At 41.3% G+C, this 13,903-nt stretch overlaps 1 protein-coding gene across 1 annotated transcript; it reads left to right on the top strand.

Annotated features, from left to right (window-relative positions):
* Window positions 1–4,739: 4,739 nt before the first annotated feature.
* On the top strand, window positions 4,740–13,680 carry LOC125463201 (uncharacterized). Its single transcript, XM_048554102.2, has 3 exons — window positions 4,740–4,823; window positions 9,584–9,810; window positions 11,513–13,680. The coding sequence occupies exons 2-3, from the start codon at window positions 9,736–9,738 to the stop codon at window positions 12,725–12,727; spliced, it is 1,290 nt and encodes a 429-aa protein (XP_048410059.2). The 5' UTR covers window positions 4,740–4,823; window positions 9,584–9,735; the 3' UTR covers window positions 12,728–13,680.
* Window positions 13,681–13,903: the final 223 nt, after the last annotated feature.

Genomic DNA, 13,903 nt, shown 5'->3' with positions numbered 1-13,903 from the left:
AACACAAATAAAGGTCAAAGAGAATTATTACACTATTACAGTCTTGCTTTCATGCCATTTTTATAAACTATAGTTTGAAAAAAGTACTAGAGTTTCAAAGATAAGTCAATAACGTGATTTATATTTCTAGATTTTCATTGAGTACATAGGTAACACTCCAAATTTGAACAAATCTTTATTCAAAATCTGACAGATTTTGCAATGGTCAGTGTTGGGCTTCAGAATTTGCTTAATTGCAAATATGAAATTTGTAGAGCAAAATTCCCTACATTTGAAATAAGTAGCAAACGTTTATGGACCTTGTAAGTTTATAGGTAGAAACAATCCAGAACGTCTGAGGGCAAAATACTGTTAAGGCTGGAGATCTGAAATGGAAAAATTAATAGTAGGAATTACTGGCAGCATCCATTCAAAGAAAGACAAAAAGGTAATGATAACATTTACTTTACTTCTTTGCCCACAGATTCTACCAGAGCAACTCAGTGCTTCTGCATTCTCTGTTCTTTTTTAAAAGATTAAGGAATCACATTTTTACAGAGCATCAGAGTTGTAGCCCCTGTTGCAATTTTTAAGAACCTGCCCCTCAACTTTGGGCTTAAATTCAGCCTCTTCTTTCTTCATTAAGAAGATGAGGATGTTGCTGGCTAGACCAGCATTTGTTGCCCATCCTAATTTCCCAGAGTCAACCACATTGCTGGGTCTGGAGTCACATGTAGGCCAGACCAGGTAAGGATGGCAATTTCCTTCCCTAAAAGACATTAGTGAACCAAGTGGGTGTTTCCTTACAATCAATTCATGGTCATCATTAGGTTCTTAGTTCCAGATATTTTTATTGAATTCAAATTCCACCATCTGCCGTGATTTCAACCTTGGTCCTCAGAATGGTATCAGAGATAATGGCAACTGCAATTGCTGGAGAATCCGAGATAACAAAGTATGAAGCTGGATGAACAGAGGAGAAGATAGGTGGAGAAGTACTAGAGAGTTGCAGTGGGAGAGAGATCCCCTGAGGTTCCTCCGGAGGGAGGAGGGTAACTTCTTCAGGTTAGGCATCCCTGGAAGAGGCTTCGCAGTGAGGTTAAAATTGTATCAGAGATAATGGGAACTGCAGATACTGGAGAATCCAAGATAACAAAGTGTGAAGCTGGATGAACACAGCAGGCCAAGCAGCATCTTAGGAGCACAAAAGCTGACGGTTGGGGTGTAGACCTTTCCTCAGAATGGTATCCAGGTATCTGGATTAACAGTCCAGTGTTAACACCACTAGGCCATTGCCTCCCCTACTCTGATCTTTAATCACCCAGTGTGAAGAAATCAAGCTGCCAGAGGAAATGGTGGAGGCTGGTACAATTACAACATTTCAAAGGCATCTGAATGGGTATGTGAATAGGAAGGGGTAAGAGGGTATGGGCCAAATGCTGGCAAATGGGACTAGACCAGATTGGGATTTCTGGGTGGCGCATCTGAGTTGGACCGAAGGGTTTGTTTCCGTGTCGAATGACTCTACATAGGAGGCTACCCTTGCAAGTGTTCTCTTGTGTCTAAGTACAATGAGCATCCGTATGTTTAGGTTGGATATGGCCCATGCGGGTGGTTGCTCCGGCTACCTGCCTCTTTACAGTAATGTCACCACTCTACCCCCATGCTTGACTATTGTGAGAGACAATAGCTCCATGTCAGCTGATAGACTCGAGGTCTTCTATGACCAGAAGACACTGTCGTTACTGGATTGTTTGGCACATCCTAATGACTTCTTGTTTAAATGAAGTAAAATTAAGTAAAAACATACTTGCAAACAAAATATTGACTCAGATGAAAGACTATTGGGAAGTTCCAAGGTAACGGATGAAACTAGATAAACGTTGTTTGGTACACAGATCAAAATAATCCAAGATTGACTGAAGTCAAATTGTTTCTTTTTCTGAGATAAAAGTGTGAAGCTGGATGAACACGGCAGGCCAAGCAGCATCTCAGGAGCACAAAAGCTGACGTTTCGGGCCTAGACCCTTCATCAGAGAGGGGGATGGGGTGAGGGTTCTGGAATAAATAGGGAGAGAGGGGGAGGTGGACCGAAGATGGAGAGAAAAGAAGATAGGTAGAGAGGAGGGTATAGGTGAGGAGGTAGGGAGGGGATAGGTCAGTCCAGGGAAGACAGACAGGTCAAGGATGTGTGATGAGGTGGTAGGTAGGAAATGGAGGTCCTGAGCGGAAGGTTTTGGTGCTAGTGAAGCTTACATTAGTGTTAAATATGAAACCTAGATTCTGAACAACTTAATTCTCAGATAGTTGCCAGGAAGAGGGAATGGAGTTGATATTCAGAAAATGGAATCTATTGCAGAATCTGAAGATGATAGCTTTGGATTTCCCAATATTTTGACAGAAGAAATTTCAGTTTATTCAGTGTGGGGTGGTAGACAAACCGCACTTAGAAAATTAAAAAAAAATCCAAGAATGCTTTTAGTACCCATCCTGGAACACACAACCGCACAAAGCTCGAATATCAACATTGCACATTGATGATATATTTGACACAAAGGTAACGGAATTCAACCAATGGACAGTTTGTATCATAACCTTCTTGAAAAGTTTTAATACTTACATTACTCACAGTACCTTTTATATTTTGTACTGTGTGCATCTTCTGACACAGATTTTGTTGCAAAAGCAAAGTAATTCTGCTGGCATTTGCTAAAGTCAACAATCACGAAGAACTAGGGAGAAATGAAACATGTCCCTTCTAACAAAGTGTGAAGCTGGATGAACACAGTAAGCCGAGCAGCATCTTAGGAGCACAAAAGCTGACGTTTCAGGCCTAGATCCTTCATCAAATGAAGGGTCTAGGCCCGAAACATCAGCTTTTGTGCTCCTAAGATGCTGCTTGGCCTGCTGTGTTCATCCAGCTTCACACTTTGTTATCTTGGATTCTCCGGCATCTGCAGTTCCCATTATCTCATGTCCCTTCTACCTACTGCTTTAGAAGATCACAACAATTTTACTTTCACATTGCAATAGGCAACGGATTTGTGTTGGCCTTCATTGTTTTGAGAACAGGAGCAGGGATTTGTTGTTGCAGTTATGCAGGGCCTTGGTGAAGCCACAGCTGGAATATTGTGTGCAGTTTTGGTCTTCTTTTATGAGGAAAGATGCTGTTGCTCTCCAGGGAGTGCAGCGAAGGTTGCCAGGCTGATTCTGGGGAAGGCGAGCCTGATGTATGAGGAGAGATTGACTAGGTTGGGATTGTTTTTGCAAGAGATTAGACAAATGAGGGAGAATCTCATAGGAACTTATTAAATTCTAACAGGACTGCACGGGATAGATGCAGGGTGGATGTTACTGATGGTGCTTTTGTCCTGAACCAGGGGTCACAGCATGAGGATTCAGGGTAGACGATTTAGGATGGAGATGAGGAGACATTTCTTCACCCAAAGAGTGGTGAGTCCGTGGAATTCATTACCACAGGAAGCAGTTGATACCAAAACATTGAATGTATTCAAGAGGCAACTGATTGTAGTACTTAGGGTGAATGGGATCAAAGGTTATGGGAGGAAAGCAGGATTGAGTTGGGTGATCAGCTATGATCATGAAGAATGGCAGAGCAGGCTATCTTCTATGTCATGACCCTTGAGTCAACAGTCAATCCCATTTGCACAAGTAATAATGCAATATTGTAATCTAAGTGGCTTTTATTACAGAATCCCTAGAGTGCAAAACAGGCCTTTCGGTCTACACTGAACCTCAACGCATCCCACCCAGACCCACCCCTCTATAATCCACCTAACCTACACATCTCTGAACACTATGGGCAATTTGGCATGGCCAATTCATCTAGCCTGCCCATCTTTGGACAGTGGGAGGAAACTGGAGTACCCAGAGGAAATCCACAGAGACATGGGAGAACGTGCAAACTCCATACAGACAGTTGCCCCAGGCTGGAATTGAACCCAGGTCCCTGGTGCAGTGAGGCAGCAGTGCTAACCACTGAGCCACTGTGCTGCCCCTATGGTGCTGGGATAGCATTCCCTACTTCTGTGGCAAGAGACCTGGGTTCAAATTTCACCTGCTCCAGAAGTGTGTACGACCATCCCTAACCTGGTTGATTAGAAATTATCTATAAACTGCTTCAGTTTAAATTCCTGCAGGCTGATGTGTGAAAGGCTGTCATTGTTTACAATCCAAAATATAGCTTTTATCCCAGTGGCAGGCTCATTGGCCTAGCTTTGCACAGACCTGAGAGTCTGCTGCCAGGATGACAGTGCTGGAATTAGCAGGATAACTACTGGGAGATGACACAAACTGAGAATATGAACTAAAGCAGTGCCATTGCAAAAGCAACTTCAGTGAGGAGGGTCAAGTTCCCTTCTACTAAAATTACATGCTCACGATTCTGATCATTTCAATATACTCTAACTGGTACAGTCAGACACTGATAGAACTGACAAAGCAGCAGTTTCCGAAAGTACATGTGGAACATAGCTGGTAAAATATTCACATAAAAGTGTGTCACTGTTTCTCAATTTTTGCTGAAGTTAATTGCAGATAAGAAATCCCAAAAGCAGCTTGAAAGTTACAATACTGTCCCTTGGCATTGCCAACACCACATTCAGTAAAACATGGCTCCACAGAGATTTCCCAGCATGAAAGCATTACACTTACAACTTGCATCTAGTTAAACGGTAGGTAGGTAAGAATTATTTGTATATACATAGAAAAGTAAATGTGATTATCTTATCTACTTCTAGGCCTCTTTTTGTCTACTGCCTGTAGTCTTGACAACTGATCATCAGTGATAAGATGTGGGCACCAGAATCACACAACCTTGTCAGGTAGTAGAAATGTTAAAGCGAAACCAAACTCTCAACAGTTTCAGCAAAGCATTCAAGTGATCAGCCACTTTGACAGTGACATGTTAGATACTTTGAATGGGGTATCTGGTTAAAACAATGATATTTTGCTATTAGCTGTTAATATTCATTTGTATAAAAAAGGATTGTGCAAGTATATGTCTGAAAATTGAATAGATATCAAGAACCATCATCTCATATTGCAGTATAAAATTATCACGTATTACAGTAAGAACTGAACAAAATGTGATGTTATAATTCTACCAAAACTGGGCTGTAGGTGCGTAGGCTGTTAGGTTTTATGCAACAAGTGTTTCCCAAGTATTCAACTGGGAAGCCTTGAACTCATGAGAGATTGGATCACAAGCGGTTCAGCTGGCAATTGTACTTACAAGACACCAGTGTTTTCTAAGAATGGAGACAAGATTTTGCTGGCCACCCCCCAGGGGCTGCCTGTGTGGTTTCAATGATTATTGTTAACAAAGCTACAATGATCAGACCTTGGAGGTTTGTCTACAGGGGCAACAAAGAGGGTGATTAGGAGCAAATTACTGCAGATGCTGGAATCTGTATTGTAAATAACAAATGCTGGAGATCACAGCAGGTCAGACAGCATCCATGGAGAGAGACAAAAATGGGAGCTGCTGGAAAAGTTCAGCAGGTCTGACTATCTCTGAAGAGAAATCAGATTAATGTTTGGGGGGTGCTGACCCTTCCTCAGAACTTCCTCTCCATGGAGAGAGAGCAAGCTAACATTTCAAATTTAGATGATTCTTTATCAGAGCTGAAGTGAAGTGTGGAAGGGGCAGCATATATGTTACAGTTGGGGCAGAACAGTGCGGGATGGTAGGTTGTAGAGTGCTAGTGGAGAAAAGATATAGACAGTTCAGATTAAGTGATCAGAATGTGAGAATGGCAGAACAATGGTGTGTCTAACATCCACACAATGAAAGAACAAACAGTCCACTGGGGTGGGGAGAGGGGAGAGAGAACATGGTGACAGAGAATGTAACAAGCAAAGCTGAAAGGACTGAAAGAAATTGGAGTTGGTTCACAATTTGAAACTGTTGAACTCAATGTTAGGCTCAGCAGGCTGTGATGAGATGTTGTTCCTCCAGTTTGCCCTGTCATTCACTGGAATACTGCAGCGTGCTAAGGACAGAACAGTGGGCATGCAAGCAGGATGCTGTGTTAAAATAACTGGCTAAGGGAAGGTCAGGGTCATGCTTGCGCACAGACTGGAGGTGTTCTGCAAAGCGGTCACCCAGTCTGGGAACTTTTTAGGAAATCTGTCATCCACCTACATCGATGTGAAGGTGGAAGCTTGCTCGAGGCAGCTTGAGGATCATGTGAAAGGTTTTCAGCTTTATCTACTTAAATGCCTTGTCACTTCTCCTTGGAACACATGGTCTGAACACTGGTGGACATCGTTGCTAGGTGCAATTTAGGGAGGCATCAGAGCCTTTCTGATTTTCTCATTCCATTTAAACCCATTGGAAAGAAAAGGTCAGGCAGGCAGGCTCTGATCCTAGCACTCAAATGTCTCACCTGATTTTCCCACTTAAGTTCTGCCCACATTATATGTAATGCCCAGAAAGCAAAAACAAAAATCAATCTTAATATGAGATAACAAGGTGTAGAGCTGGATGAACACAGCAGGCCATGCAGCATCCGAGAAGCAGGAAAGCTGACGTTTTGGGTCGAGACCATTCTTCAAAAAAAATTCTGAAGAAGAGTCTCGACCCGAAACATCAACTTTCCTGCTCCTCTGATGCTGCTTGGCCTGCTGTGTTCATCCAGCTCTACACCTTGTTATCTCATATTCTCCAGCATTGGCATTTCCTACTATCTCTGTATCAATCTTAATATGTTTGGTCTCTCCCGGCTATATGACCGGTATCCATCAAACAAGGCAGAAAATTGCCTGGGCATTCCCTTTGCACAAAAATCAGGACAAATGCAATCTGGCCAATTACTGTTCCATCAGTCTCCTCTCAATCATCTGCAAAATTAAGGAATGTGTCAATGATAGTGTTATCAAGTGGTACTCACTCTGCACCAGCCTGCTTGCTGATGCTCAGTTTGTGTTCATTTTGGGCCATTCAAATCCAGACATCTTTGCAGTTTTGATTCAAACACAAAAGAACTGAATTTAACTGACTATGACATCAAGGAGCCAGAGCAAATTCACAGTCAATAGGAATCAGGGGCATCGTGCCCACTCATTAGAGGTACATCTGATACAAATGAAGATGATTGTGTTTGTTAGAGGCCGATTGTCTTAGAATCCTAGAAAAGACATAGCACAGAAAGAGGCCATTAATCCCACTGTATTCACAGTGTGACACCATTGTAGGAATTTGTCAGGCTCGTGTCCTGTACCCACACATCTCCAGTTGCTCCCTCATTAATCTTCCTGCCAATTTAAGGTCAGAAGTTGAAATCTTTGCTGATGAATTCACAGTGCTTTTACCATTCACAGCTTCTCGGGTACAACACAGGCATTAAGTTATGGTGGATGAAATGGTGAGGTGCCTAACTGAGCTGCAGTGGAGTGTGAGAGAACTGGAACTCGCCCTGTCAGCAAGGGAGCCCTAAGTAGCTGCAGCTCTAGCAAGTTCCGAGGCTTTTGCAGGATGAAGCTGAAAATTAAAGTAGTGGCCAGGAAGCAGCTTCCTGTGTGCCATCTTTCAACTAAGCAGAGGACCAAAGCTGGATCCCAATGCAGCTATTCTGCATGCCAAGCTGGACAGATTTTAGGGAAGACCAGAGACACCCACCCATCTAGTGGCTGATGACTGGATCAAGAATGTGTATCTGGTCATGACTTCTGGGGCCTCAACATGAAGGAGCAGTTGGTGTTTATGATGAGGCTTCTGTGTGGAAGGTTCACTGGAAACATTAGTGAGAGGAATGGATATACAAAGAAGTCAGCAGTAGATCTTTGAGGGCTAGCATGGATCCTTAGGAACAGCATTAGCCTGCCATAGCTGAACAAAGGGTTCAGGAGTACAAAACGAGAGGATCTGGTCTCTGTATCTGTGGAATTGAAGTTGTTTAACCACATCATCTTTCTGAATTCCTCCATCAAACCAATGCAGCTGAAAAGCTGTCCTGCTAAAGTGTTGACAATGAAGTTGAGAGACTTAGCAGTAGTGAATTTGACTGTCTTTCTTTGGAACACTTGATTACATCATCCGGGAAGACTGGACACTGTAGACAAGGAAAGAAGTGAGGTGACAGTCAGCATGGTTGGGGATGTAGACCTCAGGGTGAAGAGGTACATGGATCAGATTGCTTTACAACAGATCCAGTCCTTACTGTCTTATCTCCACAGTATGCCTTGTGGCAGAGCACATTCAAGAGATACTCAAAGGACAAGCTTGAATTGTAACAGGTTTGGGCAAATGAGACTGGCCCAACTAGTGCAACTTAATTCCTCCTCCATGAGAAAAGAAACAGTCCAAGCAAGGGAAACGGGAAGCACCGAGGCTCTCAGAAGACTGACTGTGAACAGTAACCCACCATTTCCACTTTAGAGAAGACCATGGCTGATGCATATCCATGCCTTAAGCAAATGGTAACATCCACAGCCCAATTCTCTGCAGAAGCCAAGTAGCAAATTGGCAATGCTTCACCATTGGACTTCTGACCATCCCAATCCTGTGGCACAGAGTCACATGTGGGTGCATCTCAGCTACTCATCTTGAAAAAGGAAAAGCAACTTTAATTAGTCAAGAAGATACCTATTGATTTCATTCAGCCCAGCTCATGTTTTTGGCTGGATGCATTGGAAACTGGAGCCCACAGCGTGAGTTAGGGACACTTGGGAGATCAGAAACCTGAATGAGGAGACAACAGGAGCAGCAGCAGAAATCTACAGCTGGAGATTCACAGCGCCAAGGTACCCAAGTCACAAATCTGGCAATCTGAAGTCATTGATGTGGGTTAAAGAACCATGAGCTGGCAGTGAATCAAGAAAGCAACACTGGGAGACCTAGTCAGATTGCCTTGACCTTTGCCCTCAAGTTGGAGATGCAACAAGGCGAGGTAGATCTATTTTCTGTTGGGAAGACGAAGTAATCTGGTCCATGTGGTCATGGGAAATTGGGGTTCTGCCAACTGAACATTGCTATCGAGCTGATAACTGATCAGGAGTTACACCCTCAAGTGTCCCAGACAATCTGGAACACTGATCATGAAATTCCACTGGAAGTAGCTTGTTTCTTGGAGTTAAGTTTTTCCATTAAATTCATAAACATTGGGCCGTGGAATAAAGAATCTTTGTTTCATAAGCTTGTAAGACCATGTGTTTGAAACACTTATAGCTCACATTACCAGTTTCTGCAGTATTTGCTTTTGTTTGATTAGAAGATAAAACTGCCCTTTGCTCTAATACTGACCCTGTTATAACTGATGTATTGGTGACCGTGGAACTAAAACTAAGTACTGCCTTTAGAAAGGAAAGAAGCAGAGATTAAAACTAGAAGGGAATGGATTAGAGGAAATCAAAATCAATCATTGTAATGATTCGAAATTGTACAGGGGATATGTTTAAAGTAAGTTTTTACTACTTCGGGACTTCACTCTTGTAAAGACATAGCTTACTTTTCCTTGGTGTGGTAAACGATGGTGTGGACAATTGCAATGTAAACAGAAAATATAAGAAATGTTCAGTCGGTGAAAATTAACGGTTGACCTTTCCTCAGAATTGTTTTCAGCACTTTTTTTCTTTATCACAGAGTCTGGTATCTGCAGCGTTTGGTTAGTTTGGGAATAGGTGCTGACTGTTTGCAGAGTGAGCTGGCCGTGTGACTGTTCCTCTCGTCCTGAAGGGGGCAGCAGGACCTGGAGGCCTCGGTGCTGCAGGTCTCAGGCTCCACCTCCGGGGAAGATGATGGCGGTCGCTGGAAAGAAGCCGGCTCTACTCCGGAGAGGGAGTGGAGTCCCTTACAAACAGCAGCTGGAGGTGAGTAGCCCGGGCCTGCTGTGACACGAAACCAGAGCTGGTTCAGTAGGAGCGGCCTGTTCTCAGTATCTGATTCGAACAGCTTTCCCTGTCTGACGTGCCCAGGTACATTTAGTACCATTGACAGAGAACACTGTTACTGCTCTAGACAATAACACTTTCCATGAATAAGTACACCACGGCAGTGACTGCACTGCAAAAGTGATCTGGAACCTGTTATAAAACAAAGTCTTCAAAAGAGTGCTTCTGCACAGTGGTATTGTCCCTCCCTCTGAGCCAGGACACCCAGGTTCAAGCCCCACCTGCTTCAGAGGTGTGGAACAAAATGCCTGAGCAGGTTGAATAGAAAATATATGTACCAAGCAAGCCTTCCCTCTTTCTCCTTTTAATGAATAGTCAGTATAGATACTTTGTACATGGTTTACAGCTTGTTACATAAAATTGCAAAGTATTTATAGCACAGAGATAGTTCTTAAACAGAATTTGTTCATGGCTGTGTTTATGCTCCATATGACCCTGTCACTTTATTTTGTCTCATCCATGAAACACATATTTCTGTTCCTCTCTCCTTCGTGTCCTTATCTAGCTTTCTTTTTAAAACAGCTAAATAATTTGCTTCAATTATTTGTGATTACGAGTTCCCTACCTTTGCGTAACTATGTTTCTCTGTATTTCCTATTAGGTTTATTACCTTAAAATACTGTTTTAGTCTCAATCATAAATAGCAACATCTGAACATCCAAAATATATCCAGAAATTTAAAGCACACCACTGTATTAGATCACACCTCAATCATTATCTCCTAGGAAAAAGGAATCCAGCATATGCAGTCTTTCCTGATAGTTGGAATTGCTCAGTTCTGTTCATTGCAAGTATTTTTATATCTTCTCCAGTGCCTTTGTATTTTCTTTGTAAGAGGAGGAGCAGAACCTGGCCTGATACTTGTGGTCTTACCAAGTTTACATATAAATTCAACTTCTCTGCTTTTCAGTACCACTTTGTTTCTTGCAGCTTGTGTTGTTTGTTCATTTTCAAATCAAACCCGGTCCACGCACAGTTCTGCAGTATTTATGATACTTTGGGAAACATAATTTGGTGCCTTTTCTTTGAATTTTAGTAGTACAGAGTACCTGTACTGAATTTTTAAAAACAAAATCTTTGCTATCCTTGAACAAGGTTGAACCTAAGTAGCATCCACCATCAATCGTGTTATCAGTGGATTTGCCTGGTATTTTTCTGCCAATCCCAGCGATCCTTTGTATGGGTGTCCCTCTGAGCTGTTGCAGAAATGGCGCTGCACTTCCCCCTTGCCCCCTCGCTTGCAATAAGCTTTCGTCTAGCCACTGCTCATTCACTTACACTCAACTAATTTACAAACCCCTGGTAAATTCCTAAGTATGCTTAGAGGTCTGTTATCCCTGGTTTGAGAATGTGAATTTTGTGGATGTTTTTAAATTTATGAAAAATGTAACTCAGTTGTTGCATTGTGCTGTTACATGATGAGAAACCAGATGTTGTCCTACAAAAAAATCTTTAGAACCTCGAGGTTCTTAGCAATCAGGTGCTAAAAAGACACATGATGTACATTTTCACTAGGGCAGAAAAATTGATTGGAAACAGTTATTTTTCTCCCTTTACCTTACTGATGTTCTCAGATTTAATATTTTTGTTTTTAAAGCTGTATGTTTGTGATATCTTTTAGATGCTGATTGGAGACTCTACTGACAATTTAATTAAACGGATAATGAGACTCATTTTACAAGACACCTATGAGGCCCAGTCAGAACTACAAATGATCATGTCAGATTTGTTTGAGAAAATCTCTATTAATGGAGCTGAAGACTGTCCCCCAGAAGCACATGTTTTCTTGCAGCGCTTTGCTGAAATTGCATGGTCTGAGCTGGTGGATGAATGCTTTGCTGAAGGTAGCATGAAGTCGATTCACTCTCATTCTACATTTTTTCAGGCTTTAGACTTCTTGCGTCGAATATCTTGTTACATGCCTTGTGTCAGACGAATGTGGGATAAACGATACAGAATTGTTTCAAATATTGGCATCATGCTTGTTTTTGATGGTGAAATTACTCATTTACGCTATTTCATCTGGCAGGAATGCTTGAAAATACTTTATAATTGCCTTGTTTTGTGCGATGAAGATGATATAAAATATCTTTGCCAATTGCAGATCTTTAACTGCATGGAAGTAGCTTGGAAAATGTCTGATCAAAGGTTGAACCTTGGGTTGCTTGTTAAAGCATGGCTGGTCCTGGCAGAGCATTATCACATTCCAATTTGTAAGCAAACCTGGGACAGGTCCTCCTTTTCCCAGATTATCTGGTACTTGTCACAGGAAAATGAATATGAAATGGCAGGAGTGCTTGTTGCTAAAAAAGCCATGCTGGCAGTGGAGAATCCTGAAGAATACAAGAAAAACCCTTACGTGCATTATAATCCTAAAACAAGGTACATATCCACAATATCTGATATTGAAACCAAATTGCCAGAAACATTCCCGACTATATGCTCTTCTCCTAATTGTAATGAATTGGAAGATTTGGACTGTCACTTTCGCTCTTGTGAACGCTGTCGGCTTACATATTACTGCAGTAAAGTTTGTCAGAAGTACCATTGGAAACATGGTCACAAAGAAGAATGTGTTCCCTTGATTCCAAAGGAGGAAATTCTCAAATATTACACTAAAGATGTGATAAATGACTTTCAACTGTACTGTATAAGTCTGTCGAATAGCAAGATGCTGGAAAGTATTATGGGTCAAACCATTCCAAAGCGCAGTAGTGGAGATGGTGTTCACTACTTAGGTGTTCTTGTTAAAAATGAGCAGGGTCAGTGGGTTACCACTGATGAACACTTAACCGATTCCAAGAAGCATCCCCAAAGAAATGGACCCAAAGACTAATTTTTGCTTTGACGACATTGAGTCAAAAAATAGTCGGTTTATATCTGGTAAAAGAAAGTGAAGAAAGCAATGTCGATAGAAATTAAACTTTCAAACTTCAACCAAACTAATTAAGTTAAGAACTGCAACAGCACTAAAGTAAACTGTCTCACTACTGAGGATTATTGCTGCATCATGGTCAATTGACACAGTTTCAGGTGTAGGTCTAGTTTTAGCTCTCAAGTTCAGGGGTGCTACGAGCTATGCAAGACCCAAAACTGGTACTGTCTCTTAACTGGTTTGTCAAACACTACCTGATATTGCCTGCAGGGTGTGCCCCGATTGAATTTGCAGGGACAGACTTGAAACCAAGAGGTACCCATGTCTATGGCTTGTTCCATAGGGTTTGTCACTGCTTGTTCTCGTGTAAAAATGGTTGGTAACTACCTTTTTAATTCCAAAGCTTTTTGATTTTGAGAAAGTTTAGGAATTATTTAACATTTACTTGAATAACTGCAAATGTCTTTCTTCAATTCTTTAGCTAAATAAATCCTCTGATTATTTTACGATCTTTCCTTTCTAGCTGTTAACCTTTAAATCAAACTTTGTTAAAAATCCCAAGCTTGAGTTGCATTTACCTTAGGATTTCTTTCACATCTTTCTCATTTAGATGCCTCCAGTTTCTGCAGTTAAACTCCTTAATCTGTAAAACTAAGTGAACATTCCACAACACCCAGATCATGCATTAGAAATTCATAATGAGCTATTGCCTTTTTGAGAAGAAATGTTACATTTTGATATTTTCTGCTTCATTTATAATGAACCAACAAAATTACTTGTATTAGTGAATCTGATCAGTTGTTTAGTTACTTGTACTGAATCCTAAATGAAAAATGGATGCTGTAAATTACCCTGTTTTATTGGCAATGTCTTTTGATCTAAAATGTTGCTCTAAGTTAGATTTATTTCTCAGAAATGACACATTGTAATTTATTTAATAATAAATTTAAAGTGTTATGAAAAGTTACTTGTAGGTTTTACTTTCATTAGAAACCTAATTCTCATAGTGTATTGTGTTGCACATCCTTTTTGTGGGGTTCAGGGATGGGGATGACAATAAATGTGCTCATTTAGAATTTTTAGCTCACACTTGTAAATTGTAAATCTTTCTTAAGGCAGTCTTCAGGTTCATGAAGT

Source organism: Stegostoma tigrinum, chromosome 25, assembly GCF_030684315.1.
Source record: "Stegostoma tigrinum isolate sSteTig4 chromosome 25, sSteTig4.hap1, whole genome shotgun sequence".
In the NCBI taxonomy this organism is placed as follows: Eukaryota; Metazoa; Chordata; class Chondrichthyes; order Orectolobiformes; family Stegostomatidae; genus Stegostoma; species Stegostoma tigrinum.
This window is presented reverse-complemented; position numbering and strand designations above follow the sequence as displayed.